The sequence below is a fragment of the Tiliqua scincoides genome, chromosome 2, assembly GCF_035046505.1.
Source record: "Tiliqua scincoides isolate rTilSci1 chromosome 2, rTilSci1.hap2, whole genome shotgun sequence".
NCBI lineage: Eukaryota > Metazoa > Chordata > Lepidosauria > Squamata > Scincidae > Tiliqua > Tiliqua scincoides.
This window is the reverse complement of record NC_089822.1, coordinates 248,416,981-248,434,971: the sequence shown is the minus strand read 5'-3', so window position 1 is coordinate 248,434,971 and position 17,991 is coordinate 248,416,981. Positions and strand designations below refer to the sequence as shown.

Here is a 17,991-nt window from a genome sequence, read left to right as displayed (position 1 = left end):
GTGTCGAGGTGGCACAAGTCCGAGGAGAGCGGAGAGACTTGAAGTCTCTCCATTCTCCCTGGGAACGAGGGTTGGGATCCGGCATAACTGCTGGATCCCAGCCCCACCTCCTATTCCCCGCCTCCCTGCCCCCGGGGCTGCCCACCGCCCGAAATCCTCCCACCCAGGAACTGAGTTCAAAAAATTCATTAAACTATTTGAATATAGCTAAATAACTGGTGCCTTTATATCCAAATAAACTATATGAATATAGCTAAATTCTCTGTGCATACTGAGGTGTTCCCAGCTCTCTCTCTCTCTCTCTCTCTCTCTCTCTCTCTCTCTCTCTCTCTCTCTCTCTCTCTCTCTCTCTCTAAGTTACAAGTGCATCCTGTGCACGTCTGTGTCAGCCCCAAGATACAAGAGGAGCCAGAAATCAGTGGCAAGAGAAGAAATGCAATAAATGTGGGGGAAAGACGGCTGTTGTAATTGATGTGGCAAGTTGATGGGTATTTCCAAGGCTGCTCCTTCAGTCATTTGTCTTCAAGTGAATTACTTGTACTTGTCTTCAAAGAGTGCAGCATATTTAGCAACACTCTTTTCTGATCCAAGTACAGCTGCTGGCTCAGAGGATCCCTTGAATCCATTGTATTCTGGAGAAACAAGAGACAAGTGTGAGATGAGATGTCACCCCTTGGAGCCTGCAGAACACAATTGGTATGGTGCTGCAACAGCCACAGTTGAGCGTATTTATGATTGAATCTGAGTGATCCAGCAACCAATTCCTTAAACACAGGTAGTGCATGGAAATGACCACAGGACATCCACAGGCTCACAAAGCCTCTCAGCTTTGTAAGTGGTAGGCAATCACATAATGGTCTGGAACAGGGATGCCCAAACCCCAGCCCTGGGGCCACTTGTGGCCCTCGAGGACTCGCAATGTGGCCGTCAGGGAACCCCCAATCTCCAATGAGCCGCTGGCCCTCTGGAGACTTGCAAGGGCCCGCACTGGCCTGATGCAACTGCTCTCAGCATGAGGGTGACTGTTTGACCTCTCGCGTGAGCTGTGGGATGAGGGTTTCCTCCACTGCTTGCTGTTTCATGTCTGTGATGCAGTAGCAGCAGCAAAGGAAAGGCCAACCTTGTTTTGTGCAAGGCCTTTTATAGGCCTTGAGCTATTGCAAGACCTTCATTCATTCATATAAGTTCATCTTTAATATATTCATTTATGTAAACTTATGTAAATTTATTCATATTTGAAATGCAAAGTAATTATTTTCTTCCCTGGCCCCCAACACAGTGTCAGAGAGATGATGTGGCCCTCCTGCCAAAAACTTTGGACACCCCTGGTCTGGAAGAATAAAGGTACTCATGAAATGGATGACATCAATAGCGGCTGGTACTTTGGACAGCTACTGCAATTTCAAGGCTTTCAGATGAACTTCACAGTTTGTTCTGCCTGCACTCTTATGTAGCAAGGCCTGGAGCTGCTAATTCACAGCTGTTGTTTGTCACCTGCATAGAGCTGTTTTATCATTGCATTGTTTAGATAAGGAAAGGCCCAGAGGCCTGGCTGTGTGAGAAGACATCATAATTTTACCTGTAACAGAAGTTGTCTCTAGTAGCTTCTAGAAGCTTTCCTGAGTGCTGTTAAGGACCTACCATTTGGTCTGATGGGGCAAATGCCCCAAGTGCGAGCCTCTAGGACGCCGCAGAAGCCTCTCTGAGCCTCAGGGAGGCTTTCCCAATGCAGCCCTGGGTTTCATGAGGCTCCGTGAGCCTCAGGTGAGTAGGGAAGGGTGGATTTCCGGGGGGGAGCAGCAATACCCTGCTGGGGGGGGCACCATTGTGGACCTTTGCCCCAGGCGCGGGGGCTGGGGAGGTGCACCGCTGCCTGTGTTGGTCTATTAGCCTCAGAAATGCCTCTGCCCTTTGGATGTCAGCAGTGGATGAGGAACTACACGGGCATTTCCCAGAATCTCACCGCTTTGGAGTCCATCTGTTGCTGTGAATCCCCAGCAAGCTGAAGGAATGTCATAAGCTTTTTAAAATTTTGCCCAGTTCATCTTCCATATATATTTATCTTCTTTTCCCTATTGCTTTTTTTCTGCAGTTGCTGAAGGTCTCCTTGGTTATTTGGCTGGCGCAGACTTGAGAGACTCCGTGTCTGGCCTTCCGGCCCAAAACAGAGTTCAGGATCCGGTGGAGCAGGGCTCCACTGGTCCCATCCTCCTCCTGCCCCTGTTCCTGCTTAATGCACTGCTTAAGGTACTGCTTAATCTGATTGATTAATCAGTTGATAATCGCAGATCATGAGGAAAAAGTGTTTCCAGGCAATCTGACCCTTGTGAATGTTGTTTAATGGTGATGGGGTTTTACAACCCAACATCACACACTCCTGAATTAAGGCAATGCCCACAGATGGGTATGGAAGGTGAACAAGTCAACAGTACACGCCCTATGTGTGCCCAGGGCTGGAGATCTCCATCAGAGATCTGATGTTTAGGATTAGGAGGCCAGCCGATAATTTTGCCTGAGTAATTTCACTTACAGTCCAATCCTAATCAACTTTTGTGAACCCATGCAGCTGTGCCAATGGGGTGCATCAGTGCCAGAAAGTTGGTTAGAACTGGGGCAGTGGTTCCCAAATCTTTTTGTGATGTGACCCACCTCCACACTGGGTCCTGACAGCATCACATCATGACCCATCACTAGAGGTGTTTGTTTCCAATGAGTACATAAGAACATAAGAACAGCTCCGCTGGATCAGGCCAGAGGCCCACCGAGTCCAGCTTCCTGTATCTCACAGCAACCCACCAAATGCCCCAGGGAGCACACCAGATAACAAGAGACCTCATCCTGGTGCCCTCCCTTGCATCTGGCATTCTGACATAGCCCATTTCTAAAATCAGGAGGTTGCACATGCACGTCATGGCTTGTAACCCGTAAAATAGGATTATAAGAACCCGTAAATAAGATAGGATTACAGCCTATGTCTTACTGATCACAATGGCCTTACATCTGAGTGAATAACACATTTTTAAACCCCTCTACTATCACATATTAGGTTCTGACAATGCACTAATATTTGCCTATTAAAATGGAAGAGGAGATGCTGAACACTTCTTGTTGTCCCTACCAGTTTTAATGTCAGCTATTCCTGGAGATGCAGCAACAAGCTCCTGTAAAAAAATAACATTGACAGCCGCTTGTTGCGCCCGAACTCCTGCTCTGACAGTGTCGGTTTCAGAAGCTGCCACTTGCTGTCTTCTGGGAAGTGATCGTTGATAAAAACAGCAGGATGGGTAAGGAAGTAAAATTCGTCATAGCTACAAGAAAGAGAAAGGCATCACAATCAGAGCAAAGCACTGCCACGTTTCACATCACCACTTAAATAAACATTAGGGATAAACAGCCAAAACTATCCCTAAAATCTGAACAATGCATGGGAATCTTTACCATTTGCATGGGAAACAGTCTATCCTCCATATCTACTTTACCCAGGCTTCACGCACTGAGAGGACGCTCTGTTCCAGAACCACCATTCAGAGTGTGATACCATAGTCTTCCAAGACTGAAGGATATCAACAACCATTTGATGGCTCAGACTGGGCCTTTTTTTTTGTTTTTTGGCTGCAATCCTATACACACTTTCCCTGGAGTAATCCAATTGAACAGATTCGGTGGTTTGGGTTTCTTTTACAGTGCAAACCTATGCATGTCTACTTAGAAGAAAGCCCCACTGAGTTCACCAAAGGAATTCTCAAAACAATTTATATATAGCTAAATAAATGGTGCCAGTCCTCAAAGGGACTCACAATTTTTTAAAGATGCAGAAGAAACACCAGCAGATAGCCTCTGGAAAAGATGTTGTCCTGCACTGAAAAGGAACCTTGCTAAATATAAAGTAGAGCCCCACTCTACTTAGCATGGATTGATTGCCCAGTACTATCCAACTTGCCAGCACCAATGCAGCCATGCCAATGGGGCGTGTGCTGCATCCAGCAGCGGGCAGTCACAGTGGGCAGTCACAGAGGCCTCCTCAAGGTAAGGGAACCTTTGTTCCCTTATCTCGGAGTTGCATTGCAGCCGCATTGGTACGGGAAAGTTGGATAGGATTGGGCTCAATGTAGAAAGAAAGGAAATATACCCGGTCTTCAACACAACCCATCCAAAGCGTGGTCTTCCTATTGCTTAATAATGTACCTGAACGTGAACTTGCCATCCTTCACAAAGCCACTTGCCCAGGTGCAGTCCAACAGGTGCCACCTTCCATCGATGTAAACAGCGTTCCAGGCATGACGCTTATCCTTAACATCTTTTCCTTCTTTGAAAGAATACCCTTTGGCATAGCCAGCCAGATACTTGCATCCTATCCCTGCAATGCTGAGAGCAAAAAGGATTCAGAGACATCACCGTGGTGTGGTCATAAGTTGAATATATGTGATGATGACAACATGGCAGGGCAAAAGCTCTGCCTGGGGACAAACTTAGGCCACAATCCTATCCACACTTACCTGGGAGTAAGCCCCATTGACTATAACGTAGACAAGCATAGGATTGGGCTCTTAGGCAACAACATACATTTTAGTTGAAATATGTTTCGAGGTCAAGGCAAAAAAAAGTTTGAAAAATGTGTAAGCAATTCAGGAGGAAAGAAGGGATTTCTAGAAGTTGAAGGAAGACTGCAGCAGTCTTGTTGATGTTCCTGGAGGGGAGGCAAAACAGTTTCTTTCAGGCCCCTGGCCCCTGGTGTAAAGTGGCCCTTCATCCTTGCATTCAGTTGCAGTAACAACTGGCTCACATAACACCAGAACCAGGGGACATCCACTAAAATTGAGTGTTGGGAGAGTTAGGACAGACAAAAGAAAATATTTCTTTACTCAGCGTGTGGTTGGTCTGTGGAACTCCTTGCCACAGGATGTGGTGACGGCATCTGGCCTGGACGCCTTTAAAAGGGGATTGGAGAAGTTTCTGGAGGAAAAATCCATTACGGGTTACAAGCCATGATGTGTATGTGCAACCTCCTGATTTTAGAAATGGGCTATCTTAGATGCAAGGGAGGGCACTAGGATGCAGGTCTCTGGTTATCTGGTGTGCTCCCTGGGGCATTTGGTGGGGCTGCTGTGAGATACAGGAAGCTGGACTAGATGGGCCTATGGCCTTATCCAATGGGGCTGTTCTTATGTTCTTATGAGGAGGGGCCGCTTTACGCCAGCAGCCAGGCACCTGAAGAAACTTAGCCTTTTGTGTGTCCCCTCCAGGAAGCCAGTGGGCTGCAATGCTATGCATTCTTCTTCTTTACTTTCCCCATGACCACAAGGGTCTGAATAAATAATGCCAGATCAGAAAATATATGAAAATTCACTTGATTGGGATATTATTTAGCTAGAGTCACAGTATTTAGCTTGACAAAATGATTTACAGGTTGAGCCTCATTATTCCTGTGGGTTCAGTTCCAAGCACTCACTTGGATGGCAAAAAACGTGGATGGCACTTGGATGGCGCTATAGCAAATCAATTTAAAAAGGCTTCACCCTCCCTTCACCAATGCAAAGTATCTTTCTTTCACTGCTCAGGGGGAAGGGAGGGGTCAGCTGGAGAGAGAAAGATGGATGGATTGTCAGCCAGCTCCTCCCCCCCCCCTCATTAAGGAGGCTATTGTTAAAGGACTGTTCAGTTTTTTAAACTGATTTTAAAGGGGTGCATTTTTCCCCTTCTCCAGGGATCAGCACATTCCTTCTCATTTGCAGTGGCCATTCATGTTGAGTCAAATCTGTGTATAAAAAATCTGTGTATAAATAGGCTAGACCTATACTTCATTTTCAGCAACACAGTTAAATCTTTAAAAGACCAAGAAACACCCAGAAAAAGAGACACTGGTGACTGTTTAGCATTTTTTGGTCAGGACTGAGGTCACTAGAACAAAGGTTGGACTTTTTTTTTAAGTACAGAGTATTCCCTGCTCTCTCTCTCTCTCTCTCTCTCTCTCTCTCTCTCTCTCTCTCTCTCTCTCTCTCTCTCTCTCTGGGTTACAGGTGCATGCTGGGCACACCTGAGACAGCCCCAGGACACCAAAGGGCCCAGAAATCAGTGGCAAGAGAAGAACTGGAATAAATATGAGAAAGAGATGGCTGTTGTAATTGATGTGGTGAGTTGAAGGGCATTTCTAGGCTGCTCCTTCAGGCGCAGTGCCAATTACCTGCACATTTTTTCAAAGAGCCTAGCATATCCGGCACAAACAGTCTTCCCTGATTGAAGTACATCTGCTGGCTCATAGGATGCACTGGTTCCATCATATTCTGGAGAAATAAGAGACAAGAATGTGATGAGATGTCACCCGTTGGAGCCTGCAGATCACAATTGGTATGGTGCTGCAACAGCAACACTTCAGTTGGACACATTTGTTACTGAATGTGAATGATCCAGCAACCAATTCCTTAAACAAAGATAGTGCATGGAAATGACCACAGGACATCCACAGGCTCACAAAGCTCTTCAGCTTTGTTAATAGTAGGTATTCATATCAAATTCTGGAAGAATGAAGTTACTCATGAAATGTATGTCGTCAGTACTGGTTGGTACTTTGAACAAGTATTGCAAGTTCAGGTGAACTTCACAATTTGTTCTGCCTGCCTGCTTATGTAGCAAGGCCTGACAGTAGCATAGCTAGAAGGGGGTCACAGCTCTAAGTTTTGCAGGGCGCTAAATCACAGGGCGCCTTGCCATCGGAGCCATTCTGAGCAGGGAGAGCAACATGGAGGAGATGCGGGGGAGGGATAGCTTGCAAGGCATGAAAACTTAGCACAGGGACTCCTCTCTATCTATGCCATTCTTTGGTGGTGGGATAACCACCTACTCCTCAAGGTAAGAGAACATTTGTTCCTTTACCACTAGGCTGCATTGCAGCTGCTTCAGGACTGAAAAGTTGGATAGGATCTGGCTGTGAATTTTGGGGCATTGGGGAAGGGTGACAGGGAGGTGTGACGCGGGGAGGGGGGCAGGCTGGAGGCATGCCTGGGGGAGGGATGGGAGGCAAGTCCGCGGAGCTCTGCTCTGCAGGATCCAGGGCACTCATGTACGGCTCCGTCCCCTAACTTACCTTTACCTTAGGTAAAGTGAGTAGCCCCACTGCGGGACTGCTTACCTTATCCGGGAGAAGGGGACGAAAGTCCCCTTCTCCTGAGGCGCCTCCTGCGATCGCTCGGGAGGCGCAAGATCCGGCGGCAGCCCTTCTCGGTGCTGCCGAGCCTGGGCACCCCAGGTAGCTCAGGTTTGGGCTGCCCATTGTTGTCAAAGGCACTTAAACCTTCATTGTGAAGAAGTTGGCAACCCCACTCACCTATATGATGGCAAATCCACATCCAAATGGCTCGGACTTTCTCCAGGTCGCTGTGGGCCTCTTGGAGCAGGACACTCACCAGACTTTCCACACTGCTCCTGGCACTCACCTGTTGGGTAAAGAGTAAATATATTCTGTCAGAATAAATACTGTATGCCAGAGCACTACCCAGTTCCCACTTTTAATTTACTTGAAATATTTATAGCCTGCCTTTCTCCCTAAATGACCACAGCAGTATAACAAACTAGTAAACAACCAATAACAGGGAACATAGCAAAGCAAAAACAATAGAGCTGAAAAGAAAGGCTAAGGGAATAGAAACTTTTTCAGCCTCAGCCAGAAGAGAGACAGGGAGGATATAGATGTCAACTTAGTGGGAAGGGAATTCCATACTAAAAGTCTTGTTGTCACAGGGAAAGCCCCAAAAAAGTAAAAGGGAAAGCACCAGGATTTCAATAGACTTGACTGTCACTCCCGAATTGGCCTTTTCAGCCACACTAGACGCTGTTCCAGAACCACCTTTCAGAGCGCGATACCAGAGTCTTTCCAGACTGAAGGTTGCCAACAACAGCAACAACAACCTGGTGTTACAGCCCAATCCAATGCTTCCCAGTGCCCAGGGCTGAAGCTGTGCTGAAATGGCAACTGCTGCATCCAGAGAGAGCCAGGATGGTGTAGTGGTTTGGGAGGTGGACTTAGACCTGGATGATCCAGGTTCAAATCTCCCCTCAGCCACAAAGCTTCCTGGGTGACCTTGGGCCAGTCACTTTCTCTCAGCCTCACCTACCTCACAGGGTTGTTGTGAAGACAAGAAGGAGGGGCGGAGCAGCTGTGTAAACCGCTCTGAGCTCTTTGGAGGAAGGGCGGTATAAAAATGTGAATAAATAAAATAAATAAAATCCAGTGGGGCTGGGAAACAGCGCCAGGTCTCTTCAGGGTAAGGGAGATTATGCTTATGCTCCCTTACCCGTGTAAGACACAGGCGGTCCCAATGGGTCTCCTTGGATCTGTGCCTGCTATTGAGAGAGTGCAGAATCAAAGAGAACTATGTCGGGTCTCCCAGACCAGAAGGGAAGTCAGGATACGGCAGAAGAGCCTACTGCTGTCTCCGGCCCCTCCCACCCCACTCCCACACCCGCCCCGCTTCCCCCATCCCAAAATGCCTCCCCCCACCCTGACTCACCATTCTGTCGCCCGCGCTCACACAGAGATCTGGGCAGCGTTTAACTGGCCTCCACACGGCGCTGGTTCAATGCGGGCTGGTGCTGAGCGCCGGCCCAGCAATAGGTGTCACAGACATGCCTTACAGCACATTTGCAACACTGAGCGCCGGCATTGGGCCAGCACAGGCCTGACAGAATTGAACACTTAGATGGCAAAGAAGGTAGAGCTGGGTGATATCTGCCTGTTGGTGATTCACTCATAAGATATTCTAATATCTTGTCCTGTTTATTTGTTGTGAAGCAGCTGATGGTGAAAAACTTTTCATCTTCCTCCAGATACACCATCATATCTTTTCTGAGAGCAGATTCAATCCTACAGCAATTTCTCCACAGTAGTCGGTGTAACAGTGAATGGGGAGAGGGGGAGAGAATGGCATGGTGACCAGTCCTGTTTCTTGACATGCATTAAGGCTAAATGCATGTTCCATTGCCTCTCCATACAGTTAATTGAAATTAAGGAGGCAGTTGCACAAGTCTCCCCAGGGTAAAAGAACTTTTGTATCTTTCCCCATGGGTCTCCTTGCTCCTGCACCAGCTATTTTGCTGGCACCAAACCAAGGAGTGCAACAGCAACAGCGAGGGAAAGGGATAGGATCTGGCCACAGTCAAGTGCCACCCATCCCAACCCCTTCCTCCCTCATTCTGCTTCCCTCCCTGCCCAGAAACTCCCATATTCCTCCCCCTCCCTCACCTCACCACTCACCTTGCACTGCCAGATGAAATCCTCTCCAATGGTTAGGGCACTCGGCCACCAGCAATTGCTCTGTGAGCCTCAATGCACTTGCTAGCGGAGGTGACATGCAGCTGGCACCTTCCACTGGTGGGATGTGCTTTCTGCCAGTGGTGGTGGTGGTGGGGATAAGATTGGGCTGGAAGTCTCCTAGCAAATTCCATTCAGAACAGTGTATCACAATAACATACAGCTTATAACTTATAGCTTACCTTCCGTGCATAGGCATCCAGTTTCTCAAGCTGTTGCAAATCGATTGGCATTGATTTCAGGCTGGATTTATCCCAGGGATAAGCTGACAACAAACACGAAACATTTATTTTAGAAACAGAATATAACCAGGGAAAGAAGCTCAAAAGTGGGGGGGGGGGAGAAAAGACTTCATGTTGTATTTAAAGCAAGGGACTCAGGAACCAAAAATCCAGTGATTTATTACTTTGAAAGATTGTCCCACCTTTTCTATCCTCAAAGCCCAAGGCAGCTTACAATAAAGAAATTTAAAAAAAAAATCACATAAATATAACAACAAAACAGAATCAACCTATTTTGCCAGATATCAGTTAAAAAAACACAGAGCCAGTCAAAAGAATGAGAGTCAAATCCAAAAATACATTCTGACAGAGAGCACAATCAATCAGCAACAAAATTAGATCAATGAATGTTTTCTGGAAGCAATAGAGTTTCAAGGTCTCTATTTAACACAGGCAAGATGGGAGATATCCTGTCTTCCTGTGGGATCGAGTTTAACAAGCTTGGTGCCATGACGAAAAAGGCCCTATTGCCAGTCGCCACAAACTACACCTTCCAAGACAATGGCTCTCACAAAAGGGCCTCCCTAGACCATCTTGGGGGTAACAGATTTGTATGGGGATAACCCTATAATTCCTAAGTCAGATCAAACAAGTGAGTGAAGACACACCAGCCTTTAATCTTGCATTGACTCAAAAATATTGTATGGAAATTGCTGCAGTCAGATCTCCAGGTTTGACGGTTCTTTGATCCCAAGTCAAGAAGAAATTTTCCACCGTATTCCATTTCTTCAGCTAATCAAAAAGTGGGAATCAGGGGGAGTTTGCACCTCTCAGAGCAAGTGTTAATGCTTCCTTAGAGAAGCCCCTTTCATAATGAAGTGAATGACTTTAAAATAACCAAAGGCTGGGGGGAAAAATACAAGTGATGACTAGCACCTCTATGGTGAAAGCTTCCTCAATGGTAAAACATCCCTCCCTTATCATTTAGCCAGAGGACACAATATCTGAGAACTCATGTTAAAGGTTCTACTCCTAACATAACAATGAAGCAAAAGCACAGTGCAGCTGATATTCACCAAATAAGTCTTGTTCCCCAGGAGATGATCTTGGTCTTCCACTATCCTTAAAGACTGCAGAATGTTATAGTTGGGATGAGATGAACAGAGGAGATATCAAGCATTAATTTATGTGTCAGCAAATTTGTTTCAAGATATATATTCTTTTGCATTTTAATATGTTTTGGGATCTGAGTTATCCTGTGATAATTCTTTGTGACAGTTTATTAAAAACAACACACACTCCACGTTCCAATCTTCAGGTTTCAGCCTCCTATGCCTGATCTATGAAAAACAGAGAACATGCTGGAGATGAAAATTCAGGCTCATTTGAGCCTCATTTGGGCTTCAGTCACTGGTGACATTTGACCTTTCAACTGCCCTGAGAGATGTCATGCAAAATGATGCCCTGGGCTCAGCTATGAGGTCGGGCAGCCCAATCCTGAGCTGCCTGGCGCCCGAAGGCTGCAATGGCGCTGAAAATGGCTGCCACTGCATCCTGCACCAGTAGTTCCTTGGAAGAAGGGAACTTTCCTCCCCCTTCTCCCTGGTAAGGCAAGTAACCCTGCAATGTGTTCTAACTTTTCTCAGTAGCTTTTCTCCAAACAAACCATGCAGTTTTGCATCCTGGTTCAGAAAGATTTTTTTATCCCGATAGATGCTTGAAGGTTCTTTGCCTTGGAACCTGAAAGAGGAGCGACCCCCAAATTTCTGCGCAACTTCTGTTTATATAAATATTTGATGCCTCTCTTTTAAGGGCCTGGGAGGCTGAATCAAGGTAAGGCTTGTAGAAAATAGCCTGTAGCAATCAAGCGTGGTGGTGGTCTTGGGGGGTGGGGAGGTCAACCATAAGAAGCCCTCACATTGGTTCCAACATCATTTGGCAGCAATTGGAAGAATTAAGATAGAAAGGCAGGACAAGGTCTACAAATCAACACTCTTAGGACACACACTCAAAAGTATGACAATATAACGGTAATTGGTTTTCCCAAAGAATCTTGGGAATTGTATTGTGGTGAGATCAGAAGAATTTCCTGCTTCACATCAATCCTATTCACATATTACGCTGAACATGCTTATGGATTGTGTGAAGTGTACACAGTGGGTTAAGGCGGATGATAATTGTCCAGCCAGCCCCAAGAAATTAAGGAGGTTGTATTCATGGCACATGCACATCCTGATTGTTTCCTCATGTCCTGGTTTGTTTAATTATGGGGGGTGTCATCTGAACCTCTCCTGTATTGGCAATGCTAATACTACTCTGAAGTTTTACTTTAAAGTACTGAAGTAGTATTAGCAGTGTGTATAGAGGGGGATCTTGAAAGAACACCACACACCCACCATTTAAGTAAACTCACCTGGATATGAAGGAAGCAGCCAGGATGTGTGTGTGCCACACATACTTAAAGGTGTGATGAAAGTATCTTGATCAGTGATTCAGTGTGGATATAATTTTACTTTGTATTGTTAAGAGGCTTTGGTCCCTAAGCAGACTCTTAAAAATGAGCAATACAAATGAACTCAGGAACTTATAAAATGAATTCATGTACCTGTAAAAGTCTTTAGGCACAGAGACAGCAGTACATGTTTAGTGAGTGTATTCTGAAGTATACTGCAAATTTTGAAACAAATATGTGCTTTACATCTCTCTCTCTCTCTCTCTCTCTCTCTCTCTCTCTCTCTCTCTCTCTCTCAGCCTGGAAGCTTCCTGGATTACCCTAGGACAGTCACTTTCTCTCAGCCTCACCTACCTTACCAGGTTGTTGTGAGGACAAAAGAAGGGGAGCAACAGTGTACACCACCCTGAGCTCTTTGGAGGAAGGGTGCTATAAAAATGTGAATAAATAACTTATGGGCGCAGTCCTAACCCCCTGTGTCAGTGCTTTCCAGCACTGACTTAAGGGCAGTGCAGCTCTGAGGTAAAGGAACAAACTTTCCCTTACTTTGAGGAGCCTCTGTGAGTGATACCCAACTGCAGGATGCAGCATGTGTCCCATTGGCACTGCTATGCCAGTGCTGGAAAGCACTGACATAAGGGGTTAGGATTGTGCCCTATGTAGGTTAAATGTGATCAAGGAAATTTACTACTCACGTAGGTAGGACGGCAGCAGTAGATAATCCAGGATAAGTGACAAACCGCCTTGATAGGGCATGGCTCCTCTAGATTTTCAGCTGGAAAGGGCAGCAGCAAACAATAGATTGATTAAGTCCTGGCATTGCATTCATGGAACATAAGAACAGCCCCACTGGATCAGGCCATAGGCCCATCTAGTCCAGCTTCCTGTATCTCACAGCTGCCCACCAAATGCCCCAGGGAGCACCCCAGATAACAAGAGACCTCATCCTGGTGCCCTCCCTTGCATCTGGCATTCTGACATAGCCCATATATAGTTCTTACTTTGAGAGTATGCTACAATATAAGCATATTGTTCATTCCAGAAATAAAATACATCATCATCTGCCCAGCACAAATGGAGAAATACAGACCCATACACCCCAACACAGCTTAACTGGCATGGATTACTTTCCAGAAACGGTCCCAGGGAGTGCAGATATTCCAGATTTGACTAGTCCCACTCCTTTCATCAGATGTCTGGTGAAGTGCAAGCCATGAATGATGATCAAAGAGAGGCAGAACAATAACCTGGTCCTGTTCATGCTTTCAAAATTCCCTCTTGCTTCTTTCCCAGAGGAAATCACCCTGGTAATTACTTCTCTGTAATAACTATTCTGTTTCTTTTTTACGCACCCACCTCAAGTGCTCCAGACAGAAGTACTGTACTCCCCATAAGAACATAAGAACATAAGAACAGCCCCACTGGATCAGGCCATAGGCCCATCTAGTCCAGCTTCCTGTATCTCACAGCGGCCCACCAAATGCCCCAGGGAGCACACCAGATAACAAGAGACCTCATCCTGGTGCCCTCCCTTGCATCTGGCATTCTGACATAACCCATTCCTAAAATCAGGAGGTTGCGCATACACATCATGGCTTGTACCCCGTAATGGATTTTTCCTCCAGAAACTTGTCCAATCCCCTTTTAAAGGCGTCTAGGCTAGACGCCAGCACCACATCCTGTGGCAAGGAGTTCCACAGACCGACCACACGCTGAGTAAAGAAATATTTTCTTTTGTCTGTCCTAACCCGCCCAACACTCAATTTTAGTGGATGTCCCCTGGTTCTGGTATTATGTGAGAGTGTAAAGAGCATCTCCCTATCCACTCTGTCCATCCCCTGCATAATTTTGTATGTCTCAATCATGTCCCCCAGAGGGCAGACTTGCCTCACTGACCTTTTCAAACTCCTGTAAAAATGGACTCTGCTTATGGTGGAAGCCAGGAAGGACAAAGGGTAAGCCTGCAAGGATCTGATGCTATTTCACTGAGGATGCAAGCCTATACACCCACTTTCCTGTGAGTAAGCCCTGCTGAACCCAATGGAACCATCTTTTGAGTAGACACACTGCCTAAGATTGGGCTGCTACTCACAAATGACCAGGAGCCAGAAGTGAGCAGTGGAAAGGCCAAGTGTGTGGAATGATACAAGATGATGAAACTGTAACACTTTGCTTTGCAAAGAGTCCCAAAAGGATCTATCTAGATTGTGTGAATGAGCAATAAAATAGCAAACAAGATCCCATGTGAGCACTGTAAATGTAAAATTATGCACATTGGGTAAATAATCTCAACTTCAGATATATACTGATGGGTCTGTGATGCAACAGCCTGCATATGTCATTATGTCTGGTGAGGGAAAGTATAGGCAGGTTGAAATCTCAAGTTACTAGACTTCAATGAGTACGATATTCCTCTTCCTCCATACCAGCAATTTTCAACCCTTTTCATCTCATGGCACTCAGACAAGGGGCTAAAAATTGTCTAGGCACACCATCATTTTTTGTTTGTTTTTGAAATTGACAAGACACACCACACTGCTGCGGGGGGGGGGGGCTCACATCCCCCAATGGCACTACTAATAGAGGACCCTCCCTCACATTCCTGCAGTACACCTGCAGACCATTCATGGCACACCACTGTGTTGCAGCACATTGGCTGAAAATCGCTACACCCTCATCATGCTAAATCAAGACTGATATCCCTGATGCCAGCAAGCAAAACAATAAATCAAATGCCACACACATTTCATCAACTCAGGTGAGGATAGATAGCCTCCCGTGCTCCTTTAGGATAACTTCCTTCATGTAATTAGGGGCTGAATATCTATGATCTGGGAGTTCTCTATGCTGAAACCATCATAGTGCAGAATATTGTTTCCTTTCCTTCTGCTTACCCTTAAGGTAGCATGGTGCATACCAGGAAGTATGATTCAGTTAGCAGGGATCAGAAGCCAAATCAAAGACACACATAGGACACTTTTTAAGAACAAAATAAAAGTTTTCTTGGAATATGATCCTGTCTGAGGCTATTCAAAAATCAGATAGGTGCCATCTGCCCTTCAAAGAACTGCACTCCTGTAGTTAGCAAGGTAACTTCTAATTGACCTGCAAATAACTGAGCTCCTGGAATTTGCAGGCTTGTGTAAATATAGGAAGCTAAACATCTGAGCATCTTTTTTTCTACTGCGGCAATTTTCAACCTTTTTCATTTCATGGCACGCTGACAAAGCACTAAAACTGTCAAGGCACACCACTGATTTTTTGACAATTGACAAGGCACACTGCACTGACAGCAGGGGCTCGCATCCCCCAGGGGTCCTACTCACAAATTATCCTCCCCAAACTCCCGCAGCTCACCTGCAGGCCATCCACAGCACACCAGTGTGCCACGGCACAGTGGCTGAAAATGGCTGTTCTAGCGTGTTTATTTCCAAGTCCATCAATGACAGGTAGTGGGGGCAGGTGAAGGCTGGGTAAAATAACTAAAACCCTGAGGCTATTCATTAGGGCTGTCTCATTACAAAAAATGGATTGAGCTTTTTTTTGCAAAAAAAACAAAAATTTCTTTCTTTCTTTCTTTCTTTCTTTCTTTTTCTTTCTTTCTTTCAAGTCTCGTAAGGCTAGGTGGGTCCTGATAGAGTGTCACTTTTAAAAGGGGGGTCCCAGTGCTTCAGAACCACTGTTCTATGACTTCAATCACTTCTTTCATGTTGTAAAAGCTGTTTAATTAAAGAAATATCTCAACAAGTAAGATGCTCTGCTTACCTTTTCTGAGAAGCTGAGCAGGATCTATGATGATTATTTCAAGAGTAACACGGCTTGCTACAGAGAATAGCTTTGGGCTGTGTAGAACAGATAACTGCTTCATTTGCTTTTAGGGAGACTATTATATACAAGCTGAAATGAACTTTGTCACTATACACTGACAGTAAGCCGTATTGGTCTGGTCTTGGAAAAACCCTGGATGTGTCATTTGTTGTGCATGTGTTCAAGGCGCTGGGTGAAGGCCAGAATAAAATGACACTGATTCATGGTTTGGGCTGAGGAAAAAAGTACCAGATCCTGTGAGCCTTCAGAGAAAAGATCAAACTTTGGTTTATCAGAGCAACCACCACTCCCACCCCCACTTAGGAGAAATCCTGTGGCTTAGGAGAAATGGCTTAGGAGCAATTCCATCATTGGAAAGCACTATGACCAGCTGCATCTTGTTTGGCCAACAGATTCAAAACTGTAAACACAATTGTTAAAGGTCCAGGAGCCATAAAATTGACAGGTTGGCCACCCCTGAGCTAAACAATCTATAGCTTAGCTATTTACATTGCTCAAGGAATACCTAGCCCATGCATTCATAGGTGAGCAAGTGGGTGCTCTTCACTGAGCTACCAGCAAACGGATCACTTGGGCAAGTGGGAAAGAACAACCTACACTTCCTGGGGGCTAGGAAATATATACAAAACAAATCTTCATTGTAAAGCATTGGCTGGACTTCTGATTGGCAAACAGCATATCACGTGAGGCTTTGTCTCTCCCTACACATCCCACTACTCAAGTCCTGCCCAGCATGCTCTGCCAAATATGGCACTTTAAATATGTGAAATCTTTCTAGCTGCAAAAAGTCCTATCTCCTTCCCTGCACTGTCTAATAGCACGCTGACAAAAGTCTCTTTTCTCTTCTAACCACCTGCCTGTTGCGGTTAGTTAGCTGTTTCCTTTTTAACTGCAAAAGGTTCTACAGAACAACTTCTTGGGGTCAGAGCTTGTGTCTGCTCTTTAACACCACTTCCTCTTTAACACAGACACAAAAGGGGCATTCAGGGGGCATCTTCTAAAATATCTTGTTGACCCAAGCAGCTAAGGATAGGGCCTGCTTTGGCCAAAGCACTCTGCTTATGCTCGCAGCAAGGCCCAAACGGGGCTCTGAAGGGGTTTCAAACACTCTAAATTCTGGGGGTTCCCTCACAATGTCATGGCTGAAAGTGACAACAACAAGCAAATTAAAATAAATAATTATAAATATTTAAATTAAAGAAAAAAATAATTAAATAAGGGGAAGACATCCCTGTTCCACAAGTAAATTTTCCCTGTTGCCTGCCTGTAATAACACTCCCCTACACACACACACACACACACACACACACACACACAATTAGTGAGATTTTCATCCCTACCCAGTGTCCAGTTGAATTTAAGTTCTAATATTCAAATCTGTCAGGACCCACCTGGTTTGACAAGTCTAAAATAGAAAAAATTCACTTTACCAGTTCAAGCCTCTGTGTTATTCTTTTTATGGGGGGAGACTGCCTTCTGGAGCATTTACTGAGCTCCACTTTCATTAGATTTGGACCATTCCGGTGGCCTCGCATTCCCCTTTGCCTGACCTGATCACAAGTCTAGGCATGTTTGCTTACTCACGTGTAAATGCTTAGTTTCACTTTCCATAGGGCTCAATACATTCGTCAGCTTGAAGGGAGAAACTTCCTTCTCGGATGTTTTTCAGGGGCTGCGTTCATCAGATTAGGACCATTCTGTTGTCATTGGATTCCTCTCAGCTTGCCCTTTCTGATGGACTAGATCTCTTAAGGCTAGCTGGGTTCTGATGGAGTGTCATTTTAAAAAGTGGGTACTGATGCTAAAAAGCTTGAGAACCACTGTCCTATGACTCCAATCGCTTCTTTCATGCTGCAAAAACTGCTTAATTAAAGAAATATCCCAACAAGTAAGATGTTCTGCTTACCTTTTCTGCAAGAAGCTGAGCAGGCACTATGATGATTATTCCTTTTGGAGGAACACAGCTTGCTTCAGAGAATAACGCTCTCCTGGGCTTTGCAGAACAGAGAGCAGTTTCATTTTCTTTAAGGGACAATCCCATGACTTATGAGAAATGGCTTCGGAGAAATCCCATCTTTGGAAAACACCATGACCAGCTGTATCTTGCTTGGTCAGCAGATTCAAAGCAGTAAACAATGCAATCCTGATAAGCAGGATCATTAGTGATCCCAAAATAAGTGCCTTCA

The 17,991-nt window shown here is 45.4% G+C and overlaps 1 protein-coding gene across 3 annotated transcripts; it reads right to left on the bottom strand.

The window, feature by feature from the left end:
• Positions 1–277: 277 nt before the first annotated feature.
• Positions 278–17,991, bottom strand: LOC136640759 (kyphoscoliosis peptidase-like). Of its 3 annotated transcripts, none has more exons than XM_066616065.1 (9): positions 17,712–17,991; positions 12,673–12,752; positions 10,602–10,655; positions 9,487–9,569; positions 7,322–7,430; positions 6,182–6,281; positions 4,186–4,365; positions 3,119–3,308; positions 278–632 (listed from the first exon to the last, which is right to left on the bottom strand). In XM_066616065.1, exons 2-8 carry the CDS (start codon positions 12,731–12,733, stop codon positions 3,134–3,136), a joined length of 762 nt encoding a protein of 253 aa, XP_066472162.1. In that variant the 5' UTR covers positions 12,734–12,752; positions 17,712–17,991; the 3' UTR covers positions 278–632; positions 3,119–3,133. The 3 variants fall into 3 exon arrangements, with proteins under 3 accessions (XP_066472162.1, XP_066472163.1, XP_066472164.1); XM_066616066.1 differs by lacking the exon at positions 17,712–17,991 and adding an exon at positions 17,236–17,341; XM_066616067.1 differs by lacking the exon at positions 10,602–10,655.

What these genes read in the sequence shown, in the direction of transcription:
- LOC136640759 (XM_066616065.1), bottom strand. Translation starts at nt 12,733, where the DNA reads ATGCCCTATCAAGGCGGTTTGTCACTTATCCTGGATTATCTACTGCTG. An exon ending in ACTGCTGCCGTCCTACCTAC is followed by an intron (nt 10,656 to 12,672) that starts GTGAGTAGTAAA and finishes AACATTCTGCAG; the next exon opens with TCTTTAAGGATAGTGGAAGA. An exon ending in CTCTTTGAAAAAATGTGCAG is followed by an intron (nt 4,366 to 6,181) that starts GTAATTGGCACT and finishes TTTTGCTCTCAG; the next exon opens with CATTGCAGGGATAGGATGCA.